At 38.4% G+C, this 26188-nt stretch overlaps 1 protein-coding gene and 1 long non-coding RNA gene across 3 annotated transcripts in view; one reads left to right on the forward strand and one right to left on the reverse strand.

Moving 5' to 3' along the window:
• Window positions 1-274: 274 nt before the first annotated feature.
• Window positions 275-10776, reverse strand: LOC117435736 (uncharacterized). Its single transcript, XR_009320354.1, has 4 exons — window positions 10618-10776; window positions 4759-4844; window positions 1579-1739; window positions 275-547 (listed from the first exon to the last, which is right to left on the reverse strand). It is a non-coding gene; the product is annotated as an uncharacterized LOC117435736 (long non-coding RNA).
• Window positions 10777-11818: 1042 nt separating this feature from the next.
• The window catches only part of LOC117435455 (probable ubiquitin carboxyl-terminal hydrolase MINDY-4), a 56817-nt gene continuing 42447 nt past the window's right edge, over window positions 11819-26188 (forward strand). Inside the window, exons 1-5 of one of the 2 annotated variants that reach the window (XM_034058610.3) lie at window positions 11819-12044; window positions 12727-12846; window positions 13830-14053; window positions 17523-17805; window positions 23620-23975. In XM_034058610.3, coding sequence (XP_033914501.2) covers window positions 11982-12044; window positions 12727-12846; window positions 13830-14053; window positions 17523-17805; window positions 23620-23975 — 1046 coding nt within the window. In that variant the 5' untranslated portion in view covers window positions 11819-11981. The remainder of the gene's footprint in view (window positions 12045-12726; window positions 12847-13829; window positions 14054-17522; window positions 17806-23619; window positions 23976-26188) is intronic. The other variant, XM_059017963.1, reaches the window with a different exon arrangement.

Here is a 26188-nt window from a genome sequence, read left to right on the forward strand (position 1 = left end):
CAGTAATTCATAAAATGTTTAATTACAAGTCTTTGGATGCACAGAATCAAAAGACAGATTTGGGAAGCTTGTTGGAAATATGCTTATTCACTCTGTATTCGACAGTTGTTATAAATAATCCAAAATGATCTGCTCTGTGAATGTTAATCACATTACCATTTACTTCCCATCCCAGCATTATTGTGTGCCATTGTGGCAAAGTGGTAATTAGTGTGCTGGTGTAGAGCAGGTGCAGTGCAGGTGCAGTAATCCAATAATAAAAAAGACAACAAAGTAAGGGTGAAATGGTTTCTGTTTATTTTAATCTAAGGGGTTTGATGACCAAACAGTAAACAATAGTGGCAATAGTGAATAATTAAGGTTTGCAGTCTCGCAAATAATAAACAATAATCCAATACACACAAAACACAAACACGGTCACCAGTCCAAAGTGAGTGTTGTAGTGGTTGTGGTGAAAGTACAATTTATAGGTGAACAAGTAGTGCAGTGTTGTCCAGGTTTAGTGCTGGCCGTAAGTGACATCTCCGGATCGTGTTAGCCTTCTAGTCTAGTGAACAAATAACAGAGTTTTAGACAGACAGACAAAACAAACAAATCACTTTCTATAGCACACAGGTCCTTCCAGTTTTAGCGTAACCATAATAAGGAAGAGATCATCTCGCTACGTCCCATTATATACCCTCAACCATGACCCCTTGGTTAATGTGTGCAACCACTCGTCCAATCCGTAGCTGCTACATTGTTTCCCTTCTGGGTCGATGATTTAGTGTATCGTAGCTCAGCCCCCTTTCTAGATGGCCGACTTCCGTCTAACCCTGGGAATGTATTGTCGGGCCATCCAGTCCAGGGTACTCTGTCCCCTTTAAACATTGCCCTTACAGGTCGGGAAGGTAGTAAAGGGCCCACTATGTCCATTGTAATGGGTTCAAAAGGAGTGGAAATAATTGCAGTGGGACCAAAGGGACGAGGTGCACTTGACCCAGCGCTACTCGCTGGCAGTCTGGGCATGTGGCTACATATTTTGACACATCATTATGAAGCCCTACCAAATAAAATCGAACCAATATTCGTTCCCTTGTTTTGTCAGCTCCGAGCAGTGTTTGCTCCAGGACTTAGCAGCAGTGGGCAGCAGTGTGGAGTAGTGGTTAGGGCTCTGGACTCTTGACCGGAGGGTCATGGGTTCAATCCCCGGTGGGGACACTGCTGCTGTACCCTTGAGCAAGGTACTTTACCTAGATTGCTCCAGTAAAAACCCAACTGTATAAATGGGTAATTGTATGTAAAAATAATGTGATATCTTGTAAGTCGCCCTGGATAAGGGCGTCTGCTAAGAAATAAATTATTTTTATTATTATTTATTACTTACAAACTGAGGGTCAATGTGGCCCCCTCTCAAAATTTTAGGGGGACATTTTCTTCAGTGAGGTGGTCAATATCTTTGATTCAGAACCAACCACCATTTCTTATTTTTGTTTGTTTTAAATATGCCAACAGAGTTTACGGACCTTTTGTTTCTGAAGAACAAAAAATAAAACTGTAAAGCTGTAGATGCAACCAAGGTGTCTCTACAATACTCACTGTCACTTTTGGGGAAAATATTGGGAAATGTGTCACAGTGACGCTGGTGTGTCACTGAGTAGAGGATATTCATTGTACCAGATCCCATTAGAACAGGGGTTTTCAATCTTTTTAAGCTGCATACCCCTTTCCAAAAAATGTAGTCCACCGCATATCCCCATCTGAGATAGTCATAAAATGAAAACAGAAAAAAAGTCTGTACAATAACGATAAAACAAAATGCATAAACCTTGGAGTGTGTGATAGATACAATTATAAAAGTTACAGTATTATAAAAGAATGGCTAAAAATAGTCCCTCAAACAGGTTTCTAGTTGTTGGAAACATCATCATTTTATTGTAAATAATTAATTAAAATCAACGAAACCTCTGAATAATAAAACGCTTACCTAGTATCAGTGTGATGGATGTCCTTGCTTGTTACCACACAAATCACTGATGAGGGCAGGAAAATTGGACAGAGCTTCAGTCGCAAGACATTTTTGGGGCGTTTTTAATCTCTGACGGTATTTCGTCTTGATCGCCCTCTGCTAGTAATGTACTAGTAGTGAGCCAACAATTATTTTTTTACTGGATTGAAAGCTAAAAACACTCACACCAGGCGTAACGGCTTGTCAAATTAGACTGCATGGCAATACTTTGGTTTCTGATTGGCCATACATTCTGTATTTTGAAATGAAGTACTTAAGTTACAATAAACTTTAATCGGGTCATTGAAAAAAATAAATATCGATTTGCAGGCATGAACGCACACAGGAAATAAAATGAGTTAAAGACTAGGCTTTTAGTTTTTTTAAAATGTGTAATTTTTTATCCCAAAGACAGACCAACTGTTTATATGACATTTAAACAACAGGGCTTATTTAAAACGTACATATTTAATATGTAAATTAGTCATGTGTGCACTGAACGCTCTGTCACAGCACATCAGTCTGGTGTTTGCGACTAGCCTAAACGTTGATTACATGACAAAAGTTTGCAATAGATTGGCAAGTGGTACTAAATAAAACCACATTACCAACAGATACAGTTTAATAGTAGTAGTATTTAAATGCCATTGTCCTGACTGGTAAATTCTTACCTTCCAGTTTCCCCTTTATTTTGACTATTTCCATATAAAAAACTTCCATTTTTTTCTTGACATTTTTCATTCTTAGCCCCCAAGTAAATATTTTGGACAGTTTTCAAAACATTTTTTATTTTTATTTTTACAACACACGTTGGTGGTGTTGATATTGTAGCGTTTTTGTCAGGTTTATGAAGCAGGACTCACGGAGACAGTGTGGAATTCTCGGTCTCGAATTTTTATTTGAATAACAGAGAATTCCTGTCAGGGTCCGGAATTCACACCACTAAAACAACAAACCCTTATTTATCCTCTATTGCTATCTCTCTCGCTTTCTCTCAAATCGCTGTCACTCTCAGTCTCTCCTCCCTCTGTCACTCATCCACCACCTTATATAACCTCCCCTCATCTCCCGCCACTGACCGGCTCAACCAATCGACCCATGGTCTGCAGTCACCCTTTTCCCGCTGCTAACTAACGGCGTGACCCGTTCCCCTTACAATACACATAACATAAAAGATAGACAAGACAAACGGGACAGACAACAAGTCCTGCAACAATACAATTGTCCGGGTCGTTACAATTTGATAAACTCGTATATCTGCTTCAGGTACTCTATTTAATTTTTTTCAAGGTTAAACAATGGCCCGTGTTACACAGAACTCTAAAAATAAAATGTCAAATATACAATATGTATTTCGTTGGTACTGCACATAGTGATATGGTTTTGAAAATGCTACTTACCAAAACCGTGAATGCTCGTGAACTGTATTACATAATAATTTCCTTTATTCCAGTGGTGTTTTCTCAATGCAAGCTGTATTTTAGGCATATATACAGTGCTGTATAAAATCACATACACTGTATATATGTATATATATATACATTTCACATATTTTCTAACGTTACCGTAGGCTACTTTTTTTTTTTTTTTTTAGTCAATGATGCGGTTTTCGTTTCGCAAATCTACTGCACACAGTATTTTTAAGCACAAATATAATAGCCTGCATTTCAAGTCACTGCCGAAGCTGATTACTTATTCTTCCAGAAGTAATGGTCGGGTGTAACAGGGATACGAGGTTATATTTCCGCCAGGCCATGTTGTTAACAAGCCTGATGTTGTCGTCCTGACTGTAACCAGGGAGGGTGTGAGCGCATTCTACTGGACTGGAGAATAAAAGCACGGGAGTTTAATTATGAAAACGCAAGTGTAAACAAACAAGTAAAAAAGATTAGCCTGTCGTCAGATATGTCATGTTAATACAAAATGCATTAATATACTGTGTATTGGTATTGCGTCTGGTCTGGGAAGGGGGACGCGTTAAGAGAAATTCAGCGGGACATTTTTTTTATTTCAGGGGGGTTATTGGCGCAATGGCGCGGCCTAGCGCGAACACTGTCCGAGGTGCCACGCAAAAGGGATATCATGCGCCAGCCTCATGACCTCGGGACCACAAGACGGGGGAACTAATAATTGTGTTACAGGCTGTCCTGTGCCTGTGGCAAGGTTTACCCTATACAACAATTGCCCTCTGATAATGAAATATGGAAATACTAGCGCCCCAGTGCCGTCAACATCCTTACCTTCAATAGACCGGACCTGTCCCCAAGTGTGCACTAGTGAGGGGTCGTTGTGTTGGCCCCACACTATGTCCACGCTTTAGCGCCACATGTCCGGTATATTGAGTGGCATCTGCCCTAGATGGCCCAGTAACCTCACCCTCTCGGTCACACTGTGTACCGACTGCTTTTAATTGCCGTTTGTTACCATCAACGCATTCTCCCACCAGACCCCAGCCTCGTCTCATTAATGCTTCCTCCCACTTTTTACTCTGTCTCTCTTTATTAGTTTTTCTCGGACGAAAAAAGGGGGAAAACATCTCAGTTTGGAAAGGAAAAACTTTAAATATACTTTTAAAGTAGGGTATGTCGCCGTGTCTCCATAGATACAGGAGATAGCCACCTGGCCTTGTGGCTGCCACGACACACCACCTAAGAAAGCTGCCTTAATTAAGATCTGCCCACATCCGGTGTCCACTAATGCATGGGTTTCCACCTTTCCTAAAACTGCATTAACAATACAAGGCCCCTCCCGACCATTCTCCCCTCGCTTACCCACTTCTGATGCCCAATTACATGACGCCACGTCACACTCCATTGCCGATGGGCACGACCTGGCCTGGTGCCCCTGTTGGTTGCATCTAAAACAGATAGGGGAGAAGGAGGGAACATAGGTTAAACAGTTGCTCCTAGAAATTGTACTATTATTTTACTCTGTTGATCTGTTATGAAGTAATTTAAGGTTTCAATGAAAGGTCCAGTTATTTACATCTAAATACAGGCCACTGTTAACATATTAGAATGTAATAGTGTTATAGTGACTGAACTATGTCTGACCTTCTTCACTGTTCATACAAAATTCAGTCAAAGCAGATTTTAAGACAACCTTTGCTTTTTGCCAATTTTAGAGTTGATTAATATGAAACACTATCGTAAGCATTTTTCAGTACTCATTATTTTAAACCAATATCTAACTTAACTTATTAACACGTCCTACGCTTTCCATTCCCATCTCTTCCTGCCAGGTTCTAATTCATTTCTATTATATATAGGAAATGATTATTGTAAGATAAACTCCTATTTTCTGTTATCCGAAAGGTATTTCTGTTCGTTAATATTAACGAGATCGCTCATTATAGAGATGATCTTGGCTTTTAAATCGCTGACCATCAAAAATCCCTGCTTCATCGGCCAAACCAATGAGTCATCTTCAACACTGCTTTTACTACAAGCAGGTGACAACAAGGTTACAACATTAGTTGTATTCCTTCAACAAGTTTACAGTTTATACTTTAAATGATTTTATAACATGTAGTTCTAATTCAGATATGTCAATATAGCAATCTCTTATAAACTGCAATTCTATTTTACTTCATTGAGACACACAGAAGGCAAGAGGCTCATTTTTTATTATTAATATTAATATTAATTAAATATTTACACTTAGGACTGCTCATACATTTACTTAATGTTATTATATTAGGTTTCTTATTTATTTAAATACTTTTGTTTTTTCTTACTATAATCAAACATAGTTCGATTGCTTCTAGCATATTAACTGTGCTCCATAAATTCTACCATTCTGCTCTCTCTGGATCAGAATGTTTTGAGACTGAGTCTAATTAAAAAAGTTGCTTTTGCCTGATAAGGGAGGTTTGGACCTTTCAGCAGGTCAGTCTGACCTTCAATGCAAAGAACTTCTCCACACAGGCCTTACACAGATCTGCTAATAATATTTTCTAATGGTTGTACATTCTGTAAAACTCATTATAGTCATTATAATATTTGTTGCAGTTCAAAAATGTTCAATTTGTATCCCAAAGATCAGCCTGCTTCCAGTAGCTGTGTCTTGGGTCAGTTTCTGCTCTCAGTGAGTCAGTTTCTGCTCACAGGTGTGGATGACAGTCTTTAAAAGTCTGATACCTGCAAAAACTTAAATCTTGTTAGCTGGGCTCCCATCTCTGCATTTTCATTCCGATCATCAGTGGGCAAACACATTTGAACTGAATCTGGGTCCATCAAAGAACCGCATACCCTTGCAACCGAGGCCTTCCATGCAAAAGGATCTAATGACATTATTATTATTATTATTATTTATTTCTTAGCAGATGCCCTTATCCAGGGCGACTTACAATTGTTACAAGATATCACGTTATTTTTACATACAATTACATTATTTTTTTACACATTATTTTTACATACAATTACCCATTTATACAGTTGGGTTTTTACTGGAGCAATCTAGGTAAAGTACCTTGCTCAAGGGTACAGCAGCAGTGTCCCCCACCTGGGATTGAACCCATGAACCTCCGGTCAAGAGTTCAGAGTCCTAACCACTACTCCACACTGCTGCCCCTTATAGCACAAAAGGGACGTGCTAGAACTGTCTGTGACAATGCAAACAGCATGGTTGTGTATATGGAAAACAGCACAGTTGTGTATATGCAAACAGCACGGTTGTGTATATGCAAACAGCACGGTTGTGTATATGCAAACAGCACGGTTGTGTATATGCAAACAGCATGGTTGTGTATATGCAAACAGCACAGTTGTGTATATGAAAAACAGCACGGTTGTGTATATGCAAACAGCACGGTTGTGTATATGCAAACAGCACGGTTGTGTATATGCAAACAGCACAGTTGTGTATATGAAAAACAGCATGGTTGTGTATATGCAAACAGCATGGTTGTGTATATGAAAAAACAGCAGGGTTGTGTATATGAAAAAAACAACACGGTTGTGTAAATGGCCCTTAGTGTCATCTATGGGTTACAGTTACCACATAGAATGCAGAACAGGTCTAGGAGTCTTATCTTCAAATATGCAGCAGAGGGATACAAAGGGATGGTTTTCTTAGAGAATGAAATGTAGGCTACAATGTCATGATCATGAGACTGATATTCACCATAAGGTGACCTGGTATGGAATGAATGACCCTAATTGGTTGTATTCAGGGATGTCACTAGAGATTCATGGATAGGGGGGCTAAGCCTCTTTTAGGGGGGTCTGGGCATACTCCCCCAGGATTTTTTTTAAAGCCCCCAAAACATATTTTCATCATGTATTTTTAGAGTAACAACGGGTGTAAAATCTATCAAAATAAGGTTATTTTTGGTCAAGGTTGGCTAAAAGTATACCTGTCTCATAGTTTGTGTTAGACACTGATCTAATATGACTTACTTAAATTCTATCCAAATAAAGAAATTAAAGTCCACTCTGTCCCTATCCATCCAACACCAACAAAAGGCATAAAAATGGCTGTACTATGTAGCCAAAATACTTTTTGGATTTTATTTTGAGAGAGAGAGAGAGAGAGAGAGAGAGAGAGAGAGAAATGAGAAGACATGCAGGTCATATTATACCATTAGAAAAAAATCTTTATTTAAGTTTCACCCTTTTGTTAATTGTTGCTCAAAATTAACCCAATAATTCAGACACATGGAACATCTTAAACAGTATCATCCACAATGGGGCAAAACTAAATTCAACTAATGAGCTAAATAAAATTAAAAAAAACTGAAAAATAATTAGGAATAAAATCTGATAAAAAAGTAAGATCCCAAACAAATATTACAACCTATATTACAGAACTGCTCCTCCTGCTTCTCTCTTTTGATGCTTATTTTGTGGGTGGACGCATCAAAGTGTACCTCCTATTTTTAAAGGTGGCAAAGCGGTCAATGACACTATTGTGGCTTAGTGGCCCAAGCACTTCACCCTCAATGGACATGGCTGCAAGACTTGCAAGCCTTTTCTGACCCATTGTCTTACGCAACCAGGAGTGCAGCCGGCACAGTGCACTAAAGGACCTTTCACAGGAGCAGCTGCTCACAGGAATTGTGAGGGCAACCTGAATGATTTCCTTCAGAGAAGGAAACATATCATCATCCAGGAGGTTTTGCACAGCAAGCATATCTTTGGGAGGACATCCAGCCTCTCTTTTCCGGGCAAGAAAGTTTCTGGCCACCAACATCTCTTCTGTTTTAACATCAATACCGTAGTGCTTGGCAAACTCAGTTAAGCATGATGTATCTAGGAAGTTTTTTGAGTTGGGGCTGCATGCCTGTATGTCTCTGAGCAGACCTGCATCTACAGTCGAGAATCGCTGGTCAAGCTCACAAACCATCCTGTCCAAGCAGGGGAGCAACTCTGTTTTCAGTGTTTGGGAACATGACAATTCTGTGCCTAAACCCAAGGAGGTCTCCACCACAAAATCTCCCATTTTCCTTTGTTTGCGCTTTCTTGCTGCATTTGCCTCTGGAATATTGTGAATTTCACAGAGTGCTTTGGTTCTGTCATAAAGTTCTGTGGCAAATGCGTCTGTGCGTTTGCCTATCAGTGTGTCACATACAGCTTGTTTGCCGAAACAAGCTTCTGCCAGGTCTACAGTCTCTTTCTGGAGGAACTTGTGTAGTCCCTCAGTTATAGAAAGAAGGGACTGAAACATCAGTAGCAAATACATGGTGGAGAACTTATGAAGCTTTGCTCTCAGACCAACAGCCATGGGGGATCCAATGGCAGATAGACAATCAAAAATAGCAGTTAAAGTGTCCAGGACTGCATTTATGGACCGCAGCTGGCATGCCCAGCGAGTGTTTGAGAGCTGTACAAGTTCAGCTGATGCTATTCCAAGTTTGGACTGAGCTTCTTTGAACTTGTGGTGGTTAACTAGGGATGTACTGAAAAACGAATACACATTCTCCAAGAAACTGAAAAACTCAGCAGCCTCCTGCAAGTATGACACAACACCAAATTAAGCTCATGAGCATAGCAATGTACATAAATTGCCTCCGGATGCAGCACTCTGAAATGTGCTTGCACACCTCCTTTGGACCCACTCATGACAGCTGCACCATCATAGGTCTGTGCAACGCACTTTAGGCCTGCTACCCCTCTCATTTGGAGCTGCTGTTGCAACTCATTTGCTATCGATTGGGCATCAAAACTCCTTCAAAAGCTCCTACATTCAAGAAAGTTCCCTCTATTTGTGCTTTCACTAGATTCATCATTGGCACGGAAAGAGAGTCCCTGTCTTCCTAACATTGAGGTGACCGCAACAATTCTCCTCAGATACTCCCTTCTCTCTGCAATATCACTAGCATGGGCAGATGTTAAAATCTGAGCAATGTTCCCATGATTGCTAGTTGCCTGGTAGCTTTGCCATGCCACAACACTATCTCTGTGTGTTTGTGCCATCTCATGTTTACCGAAGATAAACAAAGCTTTTTTCCAATTTTTGCAGCCATTACTGACAAAAGAATCAAATTTAATGTGTTTGCCAAAAACTCTACATGGAAAGCAGAAAGCTGCGTTTTTGTGGACAGAGTACTCTACCCAATTGTATTTCTCAAACCAGCAGTGCTGAAATGCCCTTTTCTGTGTACCACTTGTCTGGGAACCAGTGTCTTTGTCACCTAAATCGCTCTCATTTGTGGAAGGAGTTGCTGCAGCAGCTTGATTACTTTCTTTCTCTGGATCTGTTTGTTGTCCCTCCCTCTCTGGATCTGTTTGCTGTTCCTCTCGCTCTGGATCTGTTTCTTGTCCCTCTTTCTCTGGGCATGCTTGCTCTCTCACTTATACAGCCTGTTGATCTCTGCCTTGCACAGAAGCCTCTCTTTCTGCATGACCCTTTAAGATATCATGAACATCATTTATTTATGCCTAACAAAAGTAAGACATATGCTGTCATATGCTGTACAAATTTAACTGAAAGCTTAAACATCTACTCACTTTTTTTTATCACTAACCTTCATCAGACATGCTCCCTCAGCCCTGTCAGCCTCCAGCTTCTTTCCCTCATTCTTGTCTGCTGTGTTTTGACATGTATTAAACTCATATTTACAATAACTCAAGGCTTAATAGGTGATTAATCAGTTTAAGTTTTAATTTGTTTGTTTGAACTGGTAAAATCTTCATTTCTCACCGGACTGGCCTTTGGCAGAGCTGCTGGCACTGCCTTTCTTGAAGAATTTCCGTATATCCATCTAACGTTAGTCGTTAGCTAGCCTACAGTTGAGAAAATGAGGATAATACAATGACATTGTGATCAACACTATGTCACCTTTTCTACACACGACCTACTGATAATTGTTTTGCAATGGCCTACTGAATGAAAGCAATTGAGTATGAAAAGATATGTGCATGATGTTACGTCATCTGTCTCATTTATAGCCTGGCACAGATAGCAAAACTACATTAAATACAACGTTAATTAGATATCATCGCCACATAACTTATGTTATGTCGAATTTAAAAGACACCGTTAACGTTACCGTTAGCTAGCTCGCAACGTCTGTGTTACACTGTAACTTACAGGCAGCCTCACATAAAAACGTATTGGTAAACAAAGCTTTGATTATGACCAAAGTCTATAGTAGTGAATACTCTCTCTCTCTCTCTGTTCTAACTTACCACAAATTCACATCGTAGCCTATCTGCATGAATCCGTCCTGTCAGAGCCTTTTCCTGTCCGTTACTGTTAGCTAGCAGTCTCAAGCCACAGAAGTTGCTAATGTTAACCAAAATGTTAGCTACAAGCAGGCCTAACAGTCACTAGCGCGTGCAGCAGCCTCCCCCAGGTCCTAGTGCGCGCCCTGTAAGAAGTTTAAGATGCGATGGAACGGTTGACCAAAAAAAAAAAAAAAGAAATCACAGAGAAAATATATTGACTGATATATTGATTTATTTCGGGGGGCTAATTAATATTTTAGGGGGGCTAAAGCCCCCCTAAAATAGGCCTAGCGACGTCCCTGGTTGTATTACATGCACTGCAGACAGCATTCAGCTGTGTCTCTCAAAAAACAATGAACAAATATAACTATCACAATAAAATGGATCGGGTTGCTATGGTATAGTTACCACAGGGCATAACAGAGTTTGTTTATCCACTGTTCTGTATACTGTTGTAATGTAGAATTGTACAAGCTGTATATCATTTCTATTTCTATTATGTGGCAGTAGGTCGTGGAAATCAACAATCGTTTTTGGATATATATATATATATATATATATATATATATATATATATATATATATATATATATATATATATATATATATATCCAACAACAATATATATACACACACACACACACACACACAAAATCAGTTTGCCTGTCTTCTGTTTTAATTTAATTTTTTAATTTAACAAAAATCAAGTATATGAATTAATATTTTTGAAATAATTTGAGACGATTTAAATAATTGACGTAAAAAAGAAAGTTTAAAAACAGAATATAAAACAGGACATATGTTGTTTTTCAAGGGCTTCTGGTAGTGGACCGCATATTTTTAAAAACAAGCAATTTAAAAACTAGTTCCTAAATATTGGAAAGGGGAAAGGGAGCACATTTCTCAGCGTTGACATAGCTTATGCTTCACACTTTACACCTGGACAAGTTGTTGCAGAGTGATCGTGGAAGTTTGCCTGTTTCTTCCATACGCTCCAAACTCATTGCAAGAGGCAACGACGCAGTTCCATCTCCTTGGCAACGCTTTTCTATGACAACGAAACCTCGACGCACGGCACTGAAATCTAACTGATGTGAAAGTTGACCAATACAATTGTCTAATACAAATACGTAACACCCATTCTGTCCAATCTGAGTTGGGAAGGCGCGACTTCCGTTGCAGGTTTTGAATGCTGCAGATGCACAGTGCAACAATACAAACTAAACACAAGCAAACTGAATGCATACGTTTAACTCAAATGTCTTCGTTTTTTAATTTATATATATTTTCTTCAGCTATATAGGTTGAGTTGTGCGTTATGCAAAATGAATAACGCTTTAGTGGAAGAGGTGGCTGCTTCTTTAGTAAGGGAATATCTCAGTCGAAAGGTAAACAATTCTGCATGTACTATGCAAATCACATATACTTAACACCTTTTATTTTACTGTACTGGTATTAGGTAACAATATATAAATATTATAACGAGAATTATTTTAAACTACTGTATGTGGTAATTATATAAGCTACCAGTATATATGGCTATATTACTTTATGCAGATGCAAATCGTCGGTCATTTTTAAACCATAAAAGATTGCTGCCATGCAGTAGATTATCGGTGCTGAGTAAATAGAAACACGACTATTTTATTAACGTTTAGAGAAAGTAAATATTTCAATTACATTATTATTATTATTATTATTATTATTATTATTATTATTATTATTATTATTATTATTATTTGTGCAGCGTACTGGTAGCAGGTAAATCGGCTGCCTTAGTTTAGTGCCAGTAAAACTCCTAGTCGTTTCAAACATCCCCCTTTAAGTATAACTATGACCGCTCTAAGTAACATATTATAATATTGCGTAATGATACAATACTGCTAATAGTAAAAATAGCACAATGCAACTAATACTTTGTAGATTCATATCTTATCAGGCTTTTTGTATTTGTGTTTGAATATTGAACCTTCTATATATGTATTGGATTTGTAGATTGAATGAGGCATGCTCTACAGTACAACACGTTGTAGCTTTTATATAGACTGGTAATGCTATTTCCTTTTTCAGGGTTTAAAAAAGACCATTGCAATCATGGATCAAGAACTGCCTCGCACAAATTCAAGTGTTAACAACAGAAATGATCTAAGAAGAGTTTTGAACTTGGAACCCCTTTACAAAAAGAATAAGGTCAATGGGGGGGGGGGGGGGGGGGGGGGATATATATGTGTACCTAAAATTTAAGATTTTCCTTTAAAAATAGTGAACACTGGTATTCAAAATGATGGTGTAACCAGCCTTGGGGTTGGGGCATTTCTTTCCCTTTCCCACTCAGACCTCTTAGTTACTAAATATATTATTATCCCTGAATCGCCTCCTCTTTAGACATCTGCAAATAATTGTAATGATTAAGCCATCTCACAAGTGCAGTGGTACCCCAAAATGTTTATTTTTAGGAATGTCGAATGACTAGGAGTGGAGCTTTTATTGTCAAACTTTCCCTCTCAGGCCCCTTCCTCACTAAATATATTGATTTCTTGGAATAGTTAATAATTTCCTCTTTAAATATATGTAAAATATTGTAATAAACAATCAATCCCACAAGTGTAGTGGTACCACAGATAGTATCTATTTACTACTAAATGGGACATTTGTTCAGCAAAAATATATGGTATATTTCTGCAGTGGTGAATGATATCACAAGTGATTTTTGCAAGTCACCATTTCAGAAACATGTCATTCTGCATTGCTAGTACATTTAAATTGTTTGCATATATTTAAAAAAGGATACTATTCACAGATACCAAGATATTTTAGTGAGAAAGGGGCTTGGGGAAGTGGAAAACTGGCAAATATTCAGTTTTGGGGTCCACTGCACTTGAGATGGCTTGATCATATATTTAGTAAGTAAGGTATCTGAGTGGCATAAAAGGACCAATAACATCCTACCCCCCATTCTGTTTCAAGACTGGTGACACCATAATTGTGACCGCCAGTGTATATATTTGGTTCTTGATGCCAAATATTTGAGTATATTTTGATCTTGATGCCAAATATTTGAGGATGACTATAGACTTTTCTTTTTTTTTCTATCAAGCATTAACTCGGTCTCAGACTGGTGACCGGTATATACAATTATTTTTTAATTAATTGTATTTTTTTGTTTATTTCAGGCCCAGGAAATTCCACTGAAAGCAATGATAGAGATTATAGTAAAACACTGTATGGAAAACCAGAATATGACTAACACCAGAACAGAAGATTGTTTATTTCAGAAAAACACAGTGCCTACATCTAGGTCTTCAGTAATGTCTTCAGTTAGTGTTTGTGACGTATCTGATGAGGAGAAAGGTGGGAGTACCGCAGTATCAAACCAAAGTAAAACTGATGTTTACAGGTATGATGTAAACCTTATGATATCATTTGCAGTTACCCAGAACAAGGTCAGGCTCAGCTTGCTGCCTGAAGCAACAAACGTAACCCTTTTTCCCAATCAATTTTGACTTTACAATCTTATGGATATTATCTCTTATAAAACCATACATTTGTATTATTAGTCAATACTATTTCTAAAGCTGTCATTGAAAACAATTAAAAAGGTGTAATTAAAGTCCATATCTCACATAGAAAATAATTTTTTGGCTTTTGGGCCGTACTTGGGTTACTTTCATATTGGGCCAGATATTACATGTCACTGGTCGATTTTAACATTCTGTGAGGCATAAAAAGGTCAATAATTCTGGAAAACACAGACCACGCAATGAAGATACACGAGGCTAGCGTAATGTCACTAGAGAAAAACGTGCTGCGAAGAGATACCAGTATACAATGGCTTCAGAGTGTGAAAGTGATCATTCTGATTTCTCCGACAAATTGAACAATCTTTATGACAGTGAGGCCAGAGAGAGTGAGGGTTCAAATGGAATAAACTGGGGGTAGAAGAAGTGGCTGGAGGCCTGATTCCTTACCAGTTTGAACCTCCAGCAATGGAAAATAGTGATCCTGGCATCAGGAATGCAAGGGATATGCCCCCGTGTCAGCGGGTTGGCAATGCTGATTGGTATGATTACACTATGTAACACAATTTTTGTTCCTGGGTAGTAAGTGTTATTTCCTAATTGCTTATGCCTCAAAAGTATAGAAAATGGCTATTATTCCCCACAAACTTTGCTTTTATGACAAGGACAGTGATATTTTGAAATTTACCTATTTCCAATGAGAAAACGGGCAAATTTGTGTCTTTTCGTTCACATAAAGTCAGAAAAAAAACAACATATGAATCCAAATTAACATGTATTTATACTAAAGTAATACAAAAATGACTACAAAAGATTTAGAAGTGAGTAGTTTTTCGAGATTTACGATTATACTGTAAATCACTTTCAGGAATCAGCCCCCAAATGTAGTCTCCCATCATGTTCTCGTTATACTGTCCTTGGTAGCGGCGTTCAAAGTCCAGTATATCCTGGTGGAAGCACTCGCCTTGCTCCTCCGAGTACGCTCCCATGTTTTCCTTGAATTTATCAAGATGAGCATCAGGGATATGGACTTTGAGGGACATCCTACAGCCCATTGTGCCGTAGTTCTTCACCAGAGTCTCAACCAGCTCCACATAGTTTTCGGCCTTGTGATTGCCCAGGAAGCCCCGAACCACTGCGACAAAGCTGTTCCAAGCCGCTTTCTCCTTACTAGTGAGCTTCTTGGGGAATTCATTGCACTCCAGAATCTTCTTTATCTGTGGTCCGACGAAGACACCGGCTTTGACCTTTGCCTCAGACAGCTTATGGAAGAAGTCTTGAAGGTACTTGAAGGCTGCCGACTCCTTATCTAGAGCTCTGACAAATTGTTTCATAAGGCCGAATTTGATGTGCAGTAGTGGCATCAGCACCTTCCGGGGGTCCACCAGTGGCTCACACTTGACGTTGTTCCTCCCCACAGAGAACTCGGTCCGCTGTGGCCAGTCCCGCCTGTGGTAGTGCGCCTTGGTGTCCCTGCTGTCCCAAAGGCAAAGATAGCAGGGAAACTTGGTAAAACCGCCTTGGAGACCCATCAGGAATGCCACCATTTTGAAGTCTCCTATGACCTTGATGCCATCTCAGAAAAATGCAGATATGTATCCACTTAGGCAGCTGGAACTAAACTGAACTGGTGGGCTTAAGGCCCCTGTATTTATACTACTATTTATATTTCTGGAAAGTTCTAGAAAATTCTAGAAGTTACTCCAAGTTTACTCAGCACTGAATCTATCTGGAATGTTCTGGAAAATAGGTAAATTTCAAAATATCAGCGTCCTGGTCACAAAAGCAAAGTTTGTGGGGAATAATAGCCATTTTCTATACTTTTGAGGCATAAGCAATTAGGAAATAACACTTACTACCCAGGAACCAAAAAAAAAAATAATTTGTTACACAGTGTTATAAATTCTGTACAGCTCCCCCCGGCTATTGCAGTTAACTTATGTGTATTTTGGTCTGTTGTATCATGTTTCTTATCTGGCAATTAAATAGCACAATACCAGAGGCAAATTAAATAAGGTCCTTGTTAACTGTAAGTAGTGTGAAAAGTGCATATTGTAGTGTGTGTGTGTGTTTATGAAACCCACGACTATTATTATTATTTGTAAGAGCAGTAGTTTGTATTGTGGTGGTGGTAGCGTACTCCGCATATTTCGGGGAAACTCAGCTGTTTTTACCTCGTTACCTTGATAACATATTATTATTGTACATTTTGTAAGGGTGTTAATTATTTATTAAAAAAATATATAAATATATATATTTGGTGGTGGGGGAGGGTGAACAAAATGTCACATGAAGGCCACACAAGCATATCAACATTTTAAAGATAACATTGTAAATCCAAAGCTTACCTAAAAAGCTGGATGAGCGGAATCATTCTTTTACGATTTCTGCATCAGAAATCTTGAACTTGAAGTGGGCTGACGGGCTGGTTGATTTTACTTTCACTAATACTTTTTTCCATGCAAAGCATTCCCGTACACCTATCTGAGGTGAGGTCAAAGCAGAGACTGAAATGTATTCTGAGAATAATTTAATTGACGGCAAAAATGATTGCCACAAATCGCGGATTTCAACGTCTCATGAAAAGCTTTCCTTTTAATTAGGACAAACTTGACCCAAAGTCACCTTTTAGCAGGATCGTTTGGAAATAAGTGGACACTATGTCCACTGTAAGTGGAATTACCACAAAACATTACAGCACACCATTTAACCATTGCTAAAATTATTTTTACTGTTTTAGTAACAATATAATAGTATTATAAATAAATATTAGGCCTAATAAAATTATAAATAACAATAAGAAGTATGTGATAAGTAAGTCGGCTAAATAATTTAATAATAAGTACAGTATATACCTCTACAAGTCTGTCAAACAAGCTGGGTACAGTGCAATATTGTGTGTACGTTTGTGCTTTGTTTTCCTCTAGTGACAGATGTAGTCACAGATGTCAAAATTGAATTCAGACTTTTTTGGCGGAAGCACTCAAAACAGGCTTTAACATTGTAATTTTCTTACAGTTAAAGCGCAATAGTATAAATTATACTGTTTCAATAATCATTCTAGAATGATATCTAGAAGCCATATAAAGCACATTATTTTTTTTATTCTGGCACTTGCTTCAAAATGCTGTATGTTAATAGGAAATGGTTTTGAATGCAGAGGATGCCCACATTTTCTTCTGGGAGCAATAAAACCATCTAACAATAATCCCATAAATCTCATAAAAAATAAATAAATTCCTGCCAACTGCGTTTCTAATATAAATGATTGAAGTATTTCACCTAAGGTTGTTTCTTGTTCCTAATTTTCTTTTTAATTAAAAATCTGTTTGTTTTTCCTTTTTTCAGATCTTCTGATGATATTGCTTGCACATCTTACAAGCTGCTTTCATACAAAACTTCTCAAAGTATCAGTAAAATATCAACAACGTGTGTAGGAAGCAACGCTTCATCTTCAGAAGGGGAGAGAGGTAGTCAACAAAGGTCTTTTTCTTATGCAAAGGACAGCAATAGTTTAAAAGTGGATGTGCTGTCTACAGAGATTAAAAATGCATTTACAGAGCTCCAAAAACCCAGGTCAAGTCGCATAGTACGTGGCATGATGGCTGGACCAATTGCTAGTTCACAAGAGGTAAGCATCTTGATGAAGTTCATATTTTGTAAAATCATACGTAGCCTACTGCATTTAATTTAGGTAGAACCTTGGTGTATTTTGGGGAGATGGAGCTGGGCTCCTCCCTTTGAGTCATCCCGCTACAATTACCTGTCAGTCAACCTATTTAAACTCTAGCCAGCTCCCTAATTCTTGTCTTGCTTTTTAGTTTGCATTTACCACACATATTTGCAGACTCAGACTTTAAAAAACTAAAAACTTTGTTTCCAATTTGTTTAAAATGACTACTCACCCGAGGCATCTTTCGTTTTCATTTGACTCGGATGAAGATTTTTTTTTTATCCTGCTGGCTGTCTTCCTTCAACAAATAATCAGCTGAAAAAATTCTCAGAGAAATCTGCCCGTCCTGCTTCTCCTGTATCTGACAGTGCTGCCGAAGATTTCCATCAAGCCTCCGCCAATCCTGCTGCTTCAACAGCTGTGCCCAGTCTCACTGTCTCGGCTCCCCAAGCTCAAGAAGCTCCCATTCCTTCTCACTGCTCTGAAAGCATTAAACCTCAGTATGATTCTCCAGTGCAACTTTTTTTTTTTTACAAGGATTGGCCTATCAACAAATTCCTGAAAGCTCTTTTCAAAAAATGATTGCCCATTGAAGCAGGGAGCAACCGGGCTGCTTTATAAGATACATATTGCAATTCCATATTGCTTGAGCCTGTTTTTCTCCCTCAAATGTCACAGCAGAGATCCAAACTTGTCAGTTCACGCTCCGCCTCTGATGTGCAATCTTCACTCGCTGCAGATCCCGTGACCACAACTCAGTCTTCAGTTTCATCTGATCTTTCCTCTGATTTGCATTATCAGATTTTTAACGACATTAAGCATTCATCCTCTTTCTACCTCAATTTCTACAGATCTGACCACCTGGATGCGCTAGATAGCAGAATCACTCTCTTGGAACCGGCAGCCATTACTTCCTCATCAGTGTCACCAGCAGCAGCGCTTGTCACTTCCACTGCTTTAGCCACACCCACACCTGCTCTTGAGCTGCCATTCTTCACTCTAGGGACCGCCTCTATTTGTGGATCCTCTTCTGCTTCTGTAGTTCATCGTCACTCTCTCTCTCTCCTCAACTCAAATGCAATATTATTAGTGCAACCTCAGAATTTCTGGATCACGGGGTAGTTGACTGTGGAGATTTGTCTGTTACTGTTAAATCTCGGGATCCTCGGCTGTGTAAGAATCTTACTCTTTGAGAATTTGTGCTTGTATTTTCTGTTTTTCCTGATGTCCTTTTTTATTGTTGATCTCTCAGATATGGCGGTACCATTTTTTATGAATATCATAAAGCTTTTTCAGTCAAAGCAGCATCTCGGTTAGCATTGGACAGTACACTGAGTGTCTGGTCTCAACCCAATCCTGATCTGTTTACTAGATTCTTCAGTGGTCTCCATCCTAGCGCTTGCAGAGTTTGTGCTTCTACCTCCCATTCTACCTCTCTGTGTCCAAAAGCAGCCTCCTCTTCAGCCTCCTCATCAGCCTCAACTTATTCTTCCCCTGCTCTCCACACCACTCCTTTCTTCAGGAATCGTGTGTGTGCAGTTTCTCCTATTAATTCTTTAGCTGCGCCTGCTTTTTCATCAAGGAAAGATTCTCATGGAAAACCCATCAAATATTCCGGTGGCAGACAGCTGTGCAATAATTTCAATTCCTCATTCTGCTTTTCCAAAGGATGCCATTTTTTACATATGTGCAGTTTCTGTGGTGATGCTCATTCACGTTCCATCTTCCCTCTTTCATCTAAATGCCATTCATCATTACTAATCGCCTCTACCCCATCAACATCCCTGCTCTCTTCAATATCACCCTGATTGTTTTTTTTGATAATTATCTAATTTGTGGCCTTACTAATGTTTTTTCTACTGGTTTAAAATCCATCCCTTCTTCCTCTATAGTTTGTAAAAACCTCCAATCTCCTATAAAGGAACCAGAAGCCGTTGACTGTCTCATCAATTCCGAGATCTCAAAGGGATTCATGGAGGGCCCGTTTCCAGCCCCTCCCTTCCCTCAATTCTCAATTTTTCTTAATCAATGGTTCTCAGATGTCTGAACTCCAGAAATCAAAAATCATCCTCCTCAGCTTAAATCGACATCCCTACTTCAGATTGCTCAATTCAGACATCTGGTTCCCTCAGCTCAACCTTTCCCTCTACCCATTCTTCCATTCAGCAAACTGGTTTTCAACTAATTTAATCCATTTTCAATCTTCTGACTTCAGCTCAAGATTATGTGGCTGATGCCCTCGTTCCTTCTATCCGCTTCTCCTTTTCAACAGGCTGGTCCACGTTCACAACCATCTGCAAGCAACATCACATCTCCCCTTCTCCATTCAACCAGGATTTAATTCTTTATTTTCTCTTTCATGCAAAAGACAAGCTGCATCTCTCCCTGGGAACTATGAAAACTTATCTAGCTGGAATTCAATACCATTATCGCCTATTGTGCATTTCTTGTCCTCCTCTCTCATCTGTCCCTGCTGTTTACCTTTTTAGGGGAATGGCAAAAAAGTGTCCCTCCTCCTCCACCTTCCTATCTCCCTATCACTTCAGCTATTCTCTATTGCCTCATCTCAATTCATGTCATAGAATCAGTTCATTCTTTGGTTTTCTTCGCTGCTCTGAGTTTGCTGTCCCCTCCCCCTCAAGTTTTCCATCCCTGGGTCTTCGTTCTTGCGACCTCTCTCTCATTCGTGACTCTCACTATCTCCTTTTTCTTCGCATTTCTAAAACAGATCAGCTACGACAGGGGCAATTTGTTCAGCTGTGCAAACTCCTCACCTCTTTGCTCTTATTCCTATTTATCCCACTTTCTTTCCTGTCGCAACCCCTCTAACCTCTCCAATCCTATCTTTATCAACTAACAATTCTATTATAACAATAAACTGGCTCTCTACTCTACTCTTACCACACATTTTGACGGTGTGGTAACTGTCAAAAAATATACCACGGTTATCGTCCTACCGCAGTATAATGTCATTTTTTTGTAATCCGTTTTTAAATGGCTATTTAAAGAAATACACTGTGGTCAAGTCATTTTTTAACAAAAAGTTTTAAAATAAGTTTAAAAATAAATCTTAATGTTAAATTGCTGTAGTTAAATTTCTGCTACAAAACTTGTTGGGAAAATAAAAAGTTTCCATCAATTTGAAAAACAAAATATTACAGCAGAATGTCTATTTAATTATACCACACTAATGAAATGGTCTGGCTTTGAAATCTCCATTTGCAAATGAAAAAGGTGCTATACACTGTACAACAAATCAAATTACAGAGGCAGGGGGTTGTTTTAAAAAATGTGTACATACCTATATACATAATGGAATATTGAATGTGTAAATAAATTAAAAAAATATGTTAATGTACAGCAAGTTATAGGAAGTTCGCTAGTCAGTGTACTGTTAACAGCAACACGACTGCATACTTATTTTATTACAGTATCTGAGTTAAACGGAACAGCAAGGCAGACACGTTGCAGATATGAAGATTTACATTTTAAATCAGCAATGTTTATTAGGCAGTCAGACATTGTCTAGATCTGCATAAAAGAAAATTCACAATTCTTATTTCCTCTTGTGGAGGTATTTAATCACAATGCATACTGTATGTTCTACTTCATAAGGTTATAGTGATTCCACTAAAAACAATAAAAAAAATAAAATAAAAAAAAAAGTGGTGAAAACGCGCATTCTGTATGGTAACAGCCTGATTTTCAAGAGGCAAAATAAAAACTAGGTTGCAAATGGGGGTAGGGTATCCACAGTAATACAGTACAATTTACACACGCTACGTAAAAACAGAATTTGATTTATATTTTCCCAGCTTCCCAGCTTACTTAAATAATATACATAATAATAAAGTTATATACTTACTGTTCATAAGCCACTTCTCTCACGCAATTTCTTAAGAATATATTCTGTGGTAGAAAGGTATAATCCTTATGCAGCTGTATTATCTTTATGGTGCAGTAGCAATACGGTACAATCTTGGCAAAACCGTACATGCAGCACAATTGTTTTGTTTAGCACTGGGACAAATTACGTAACTTGAATTAAAACGTATTCTATTCACGTCACAGAATTTATAAAATACAGTATAGAAACTACCATGCAAGTGAAACCACTGCATTAATGAGGCGTGAAATAAATAAAAACATGCATTACTATACTTTCTTCAAATTAGTGTTCAAACTATTTTCTTGGAGGGATCTCACCCGGAGTTTATGCTGTACTTTAATCCTAGAGTTTATGCACATGCTGCCGGAGTCTCTCAGCTACTACTGCTACGACAACATAGTAAAATATTTTTATTCTTGATTGTTTTAAATGTGGTGTTCTATAAGTTAGAGATTTATTTTTAAGGTTTGCCATCCGACCTCACAGTTAGCGAAAGCATAATACAGTAAATGCAGTCTCTCACAGCAGATGCTGATACAATCAGCGATAGGTTGAAACCATGAACGCCCACCCTTGCATAGTTTTGCTTAGTGCCAATTGGTTGAAATACTAAATGCCAGCACCTGCACAGCAATTGGCTGAAATAGTTGCTGCATCACTGTCTTGCTCATTCATAAACTAAAATTATCGGGAAACAAACAAACAAAACTCCAAAATGCCAGTGCGGCTCACCACTGGACAAACGGTGAATACAAAAAAACACAGATGCCATGAACGGTAATCGGTATAGAAAAATGGTTGCAGTTTCAAAACTGAGGCAGTTTATACCACGGTTTACCGTAAAACTGGTTTACCGTGACATCCCTACAGCAGCCACACCTGTGCAGTCGAATTTTACATTCGCTCTTCTCTCCCTGATATTATTTCTGCTCAACAAAGTATTGCTAGCATGCCCAGAGTGGGGGCCATCTCTCTGCAAGACCACAAAAAGAGTGTTTTTTCCTCTCCACTGAGTGGCTAGATTAGTACTTAAAAAAAAAAAAAAAAAAAAGAATGTAATTAATCACTAACTAACATTTCTAACTAACACAATTTTCTCTTCTTTGCATTGGTGGTGCAGTTGCGGGGAGATGGCGGTCCTCTTTTGGGGGCAAGTGAAGCTCACTTCTCAGTGTTGTCTCGCCCTCCGAGAGGAAGTTTCCCCTGAACAGAGGGGACCCCCCGGCCCAAACTTTTCTAACTACATTTCATTTTCCATTCTCTTGCTTAAGTCTATTCACGTGCACCCATGGCAGTCTCCCCCTTAGGAGAGCAAAGCTTTGGTGAGCAGAACTTGCTCTTACAGCTGGGGGAGGAGGCGGGGTGGAGACCTCTGGCCCTCTTTATGTGTTTATTTCTTTATCTCTTTTCCAGCACTTTTGTTCTCCCTGCAAAGATTGTGAGGCTCTCCATGCGACCTCGGAGCGTCAGCCGAGTCTGACCTCTCTCAATTTAGATTTCTCAGTAAGCCAGGGAGACCTTTGTTCATCCTGTATCCTTCCTTAGTTTCCTCTTGTGGGAAGTTATCTCGCTTCCCGGCCTTGGAGGTCGATCATTTCGGCCTCACCTGGAGGGCGGTTTTCTGAGTAAAGGGGAAACCCCTATTCTTGTTAGTGTTAAGCACTTGGTCTCTTTATTCTAGTAGTCCCTTTACGCAGGCATGGCTCCTGCCTCGTGAATTTATTTATTTGGGGTTCATATCAGAGATATTTTGTCACTGCAAAGTCTTGCATTTGGAAAACTATACAACATTCCCATCTAGAAGAGATATTTAAATTGTATGTGGTGGTTGTGAGAAAACATAAACATTCATAAAAAATGTATATTTGTATTCCATAATTCAGGAGTCTAACAAAAAGCGGTTTTTGAGAAGGTCTTCAGGATCAAATGTTGTGCTTCCACTGAAAGATGAGGAGCTGAAGAATAATTCCACTACAAATCCAGTACCTAGTAATTTGGCTACTCTAAAACTTTCTCAATCCAAAAGCATATCTTCTGTCCCAGAGCACCCCTCTACTAATGAGCTCTTTGAAAGTGACCTGAACAGGATGCAGAGTGTCCAAGAAAATACAAAGCTTACTAACCTTCTGACTCAACACATGGAGAAAAAAGACACACCTGCAATTACAAGTGTCCAAATGAGGCAAAAAGAGAGAGGACAGAGTGCAACACCAAATCGAGAAATATCACAGGCTGATAAGTAAGTTTTCTTTAAATTATATATATTTTTGGTTTCCACATACAATATTTATTTTCATTTTAAAGGGTGAATAACAGTAGTAGAATGTATTATGGAACAAACAACAATGTTGTGTAATCTTGATTTACAGCTTGTTCTGAACAGATAGATAAATGAATATAATTAAAACCATTTTAGCAGTTTTCTTCAAGAGTATTTTAACAGCTTACTTAACAAAATACACTAACTTCCTTCTAACAAATATTGGATGTATTTAATTTGCTCCTCGGTTCAGCATAACGGAAGAAATAGTAGCTTTAAGGTAACTGGCTACAATATTGCCACTGGAGGTCAGTGCTGCCAAAGTATTGAAATCTGAGTCATTTCTACATTGATTTGAGCAAGTTATCATTAATTCCTTAGAAAAATGGGCTACACACTGTATGATTTTGGTGTCTGGGATGTTATTCTTAAAAGCTGCAGATACTTAACGTGGTTCTTGGCTTTAAATTAAATATCTATATTAACCTCTTTTTATGTTAAAAGATTTTCTTCAGCAAGGTCGAATTTAAAATCCGAGGTGAGAAATCTGGGTGTTGTCTTTGACTCTGCTTTAAGTTATGAGTCGCATATTAAAATAATTACAAAGCTGTCTTTTTATCATCTAATAAATAGTAAAAATTAGATCACTTCTGTCATTCTCCAGTGCCGATAAAGTAGTCTATGCCTTTATTTAATCTAGACTGGACTACTGTAATGCCCTGTTTGCTGGTCTTACTAACAAGCCTCATCATGGCTGCAGCTTGTGCAGAATACACAGGGTTCTCACCAGAACAAAAAAGAGAGCACATATAACTCCTGTGCTGGCATCTCTGCACTGGCTTCCAGTGAAATATAGAACTGATTTTAAAATTATATAAATTATGTTTAAAGCACTAAATGGAATGGCACCAGATTAATTGTCTCGCTATCGGCTCAGCGTGCATTGAGGTCAGCTGATAGTGGCCTGCTCTGCACTCTAAGGGTAAGGTTTAGAAAGAAAGGAGAGGTTGCTTTTTGTGTTCGGGCTCCGCAACTGTGGAACTCTGTGCCTTATCATGTAATTTCGCCCACAGTGGCTACTTTTAAATCAAGGCTTAAGACTTATCTTTATAATTTAGTCTTCTGATTTTATTCTGTCGTGGTTATTTTAACAGTGTTATTTCATTATTGTATGTATTTTTATCCTTTTATGAGTATTATTTGTCCTTGGTTAGTGTTTTTTTATAATATCTGTCTCTAACTTTAGCATCTTTATAAAGTCACTCAGAGCTTCTTCATACACTAGTTTTGGAAGCCAGCATATATATATATATATATATATATATATATATATATATATATATATATATATATATATATATATATATATATATATATATATTTTTTTTTTTTTAAGGGTGGCACCCTACAGTAATAAGGCATTACAATTAGGGAGCACTGTGTCATATAATTATGTGTATCTGTAATATGGTCCTCTATCTGCTTCCTTTGTTTAGGTATGCATTTAAACCCCCCTCCCGTATTTTCAGTACTTTTCCGCAGTAAAAAAAAAAAAAACATGATAAAAAAATATTTCATTAAATGAATGCTTAGTTCTTTTTTTGCAGTCTGTGACATTTAATTAAATCGACATTATGCATGACGTCTCTCAGCTCGGCTCGCCTTTCTCTAGTGTAAAAGCAACTCAAGCTACCCGAGCCGTACCAGGCTGGCTCGACTCGACACAGGCTCGGCTCGGGTGTGCAGGTGGAAAAAGGGTATATTTACCTCCATAAATTCCTGCTGTATAACCTCATACCATGCTTGTTCAAGGTTTGTCTCATAAGCCCATTTCAAGGGATATCTTGCATTAAATGAAATATAATATTTATAGATATCTGGGAGGCCCAGACCCTCTTTATCCCTATCCATTGACAATTTAAACCTGTTAATTCTAGGAGTCTTCCCTTTCCATAGAAATGTACTAAATAACACATTATTTTTTTTAAATGATAGTGGGATGGCACACATAAGATAAGTTATTCTCGGCAAAATATTCATTTTAATTTGCATCTAGGCGTCTGCCATTAGCCCATTAGTAAGGTGGATAAAGTCGGGGACTTGTCCGAACTCCTCTAATGTTCTGAACAGATATGACCATCCAATGTGGATTTCCCAGCATAATAAAAAACGTGCAATAATTTTCTCATATT

The sequence above is a fragment of the Acipenser ruthenus genome, chromosome 3 (genome assembly GCF_902713425.1).
Source record: "Acipenser ruthenus chromosome 3, fAciRut3.2 maternal haplotype, whole genome shotgun sequence".
NCBI lineage: Eukaryota > Metazoa > Chordata > Actinopteri > Acipenseriformes > Acipenseridae > Acipenser > Acipenser ruthenus.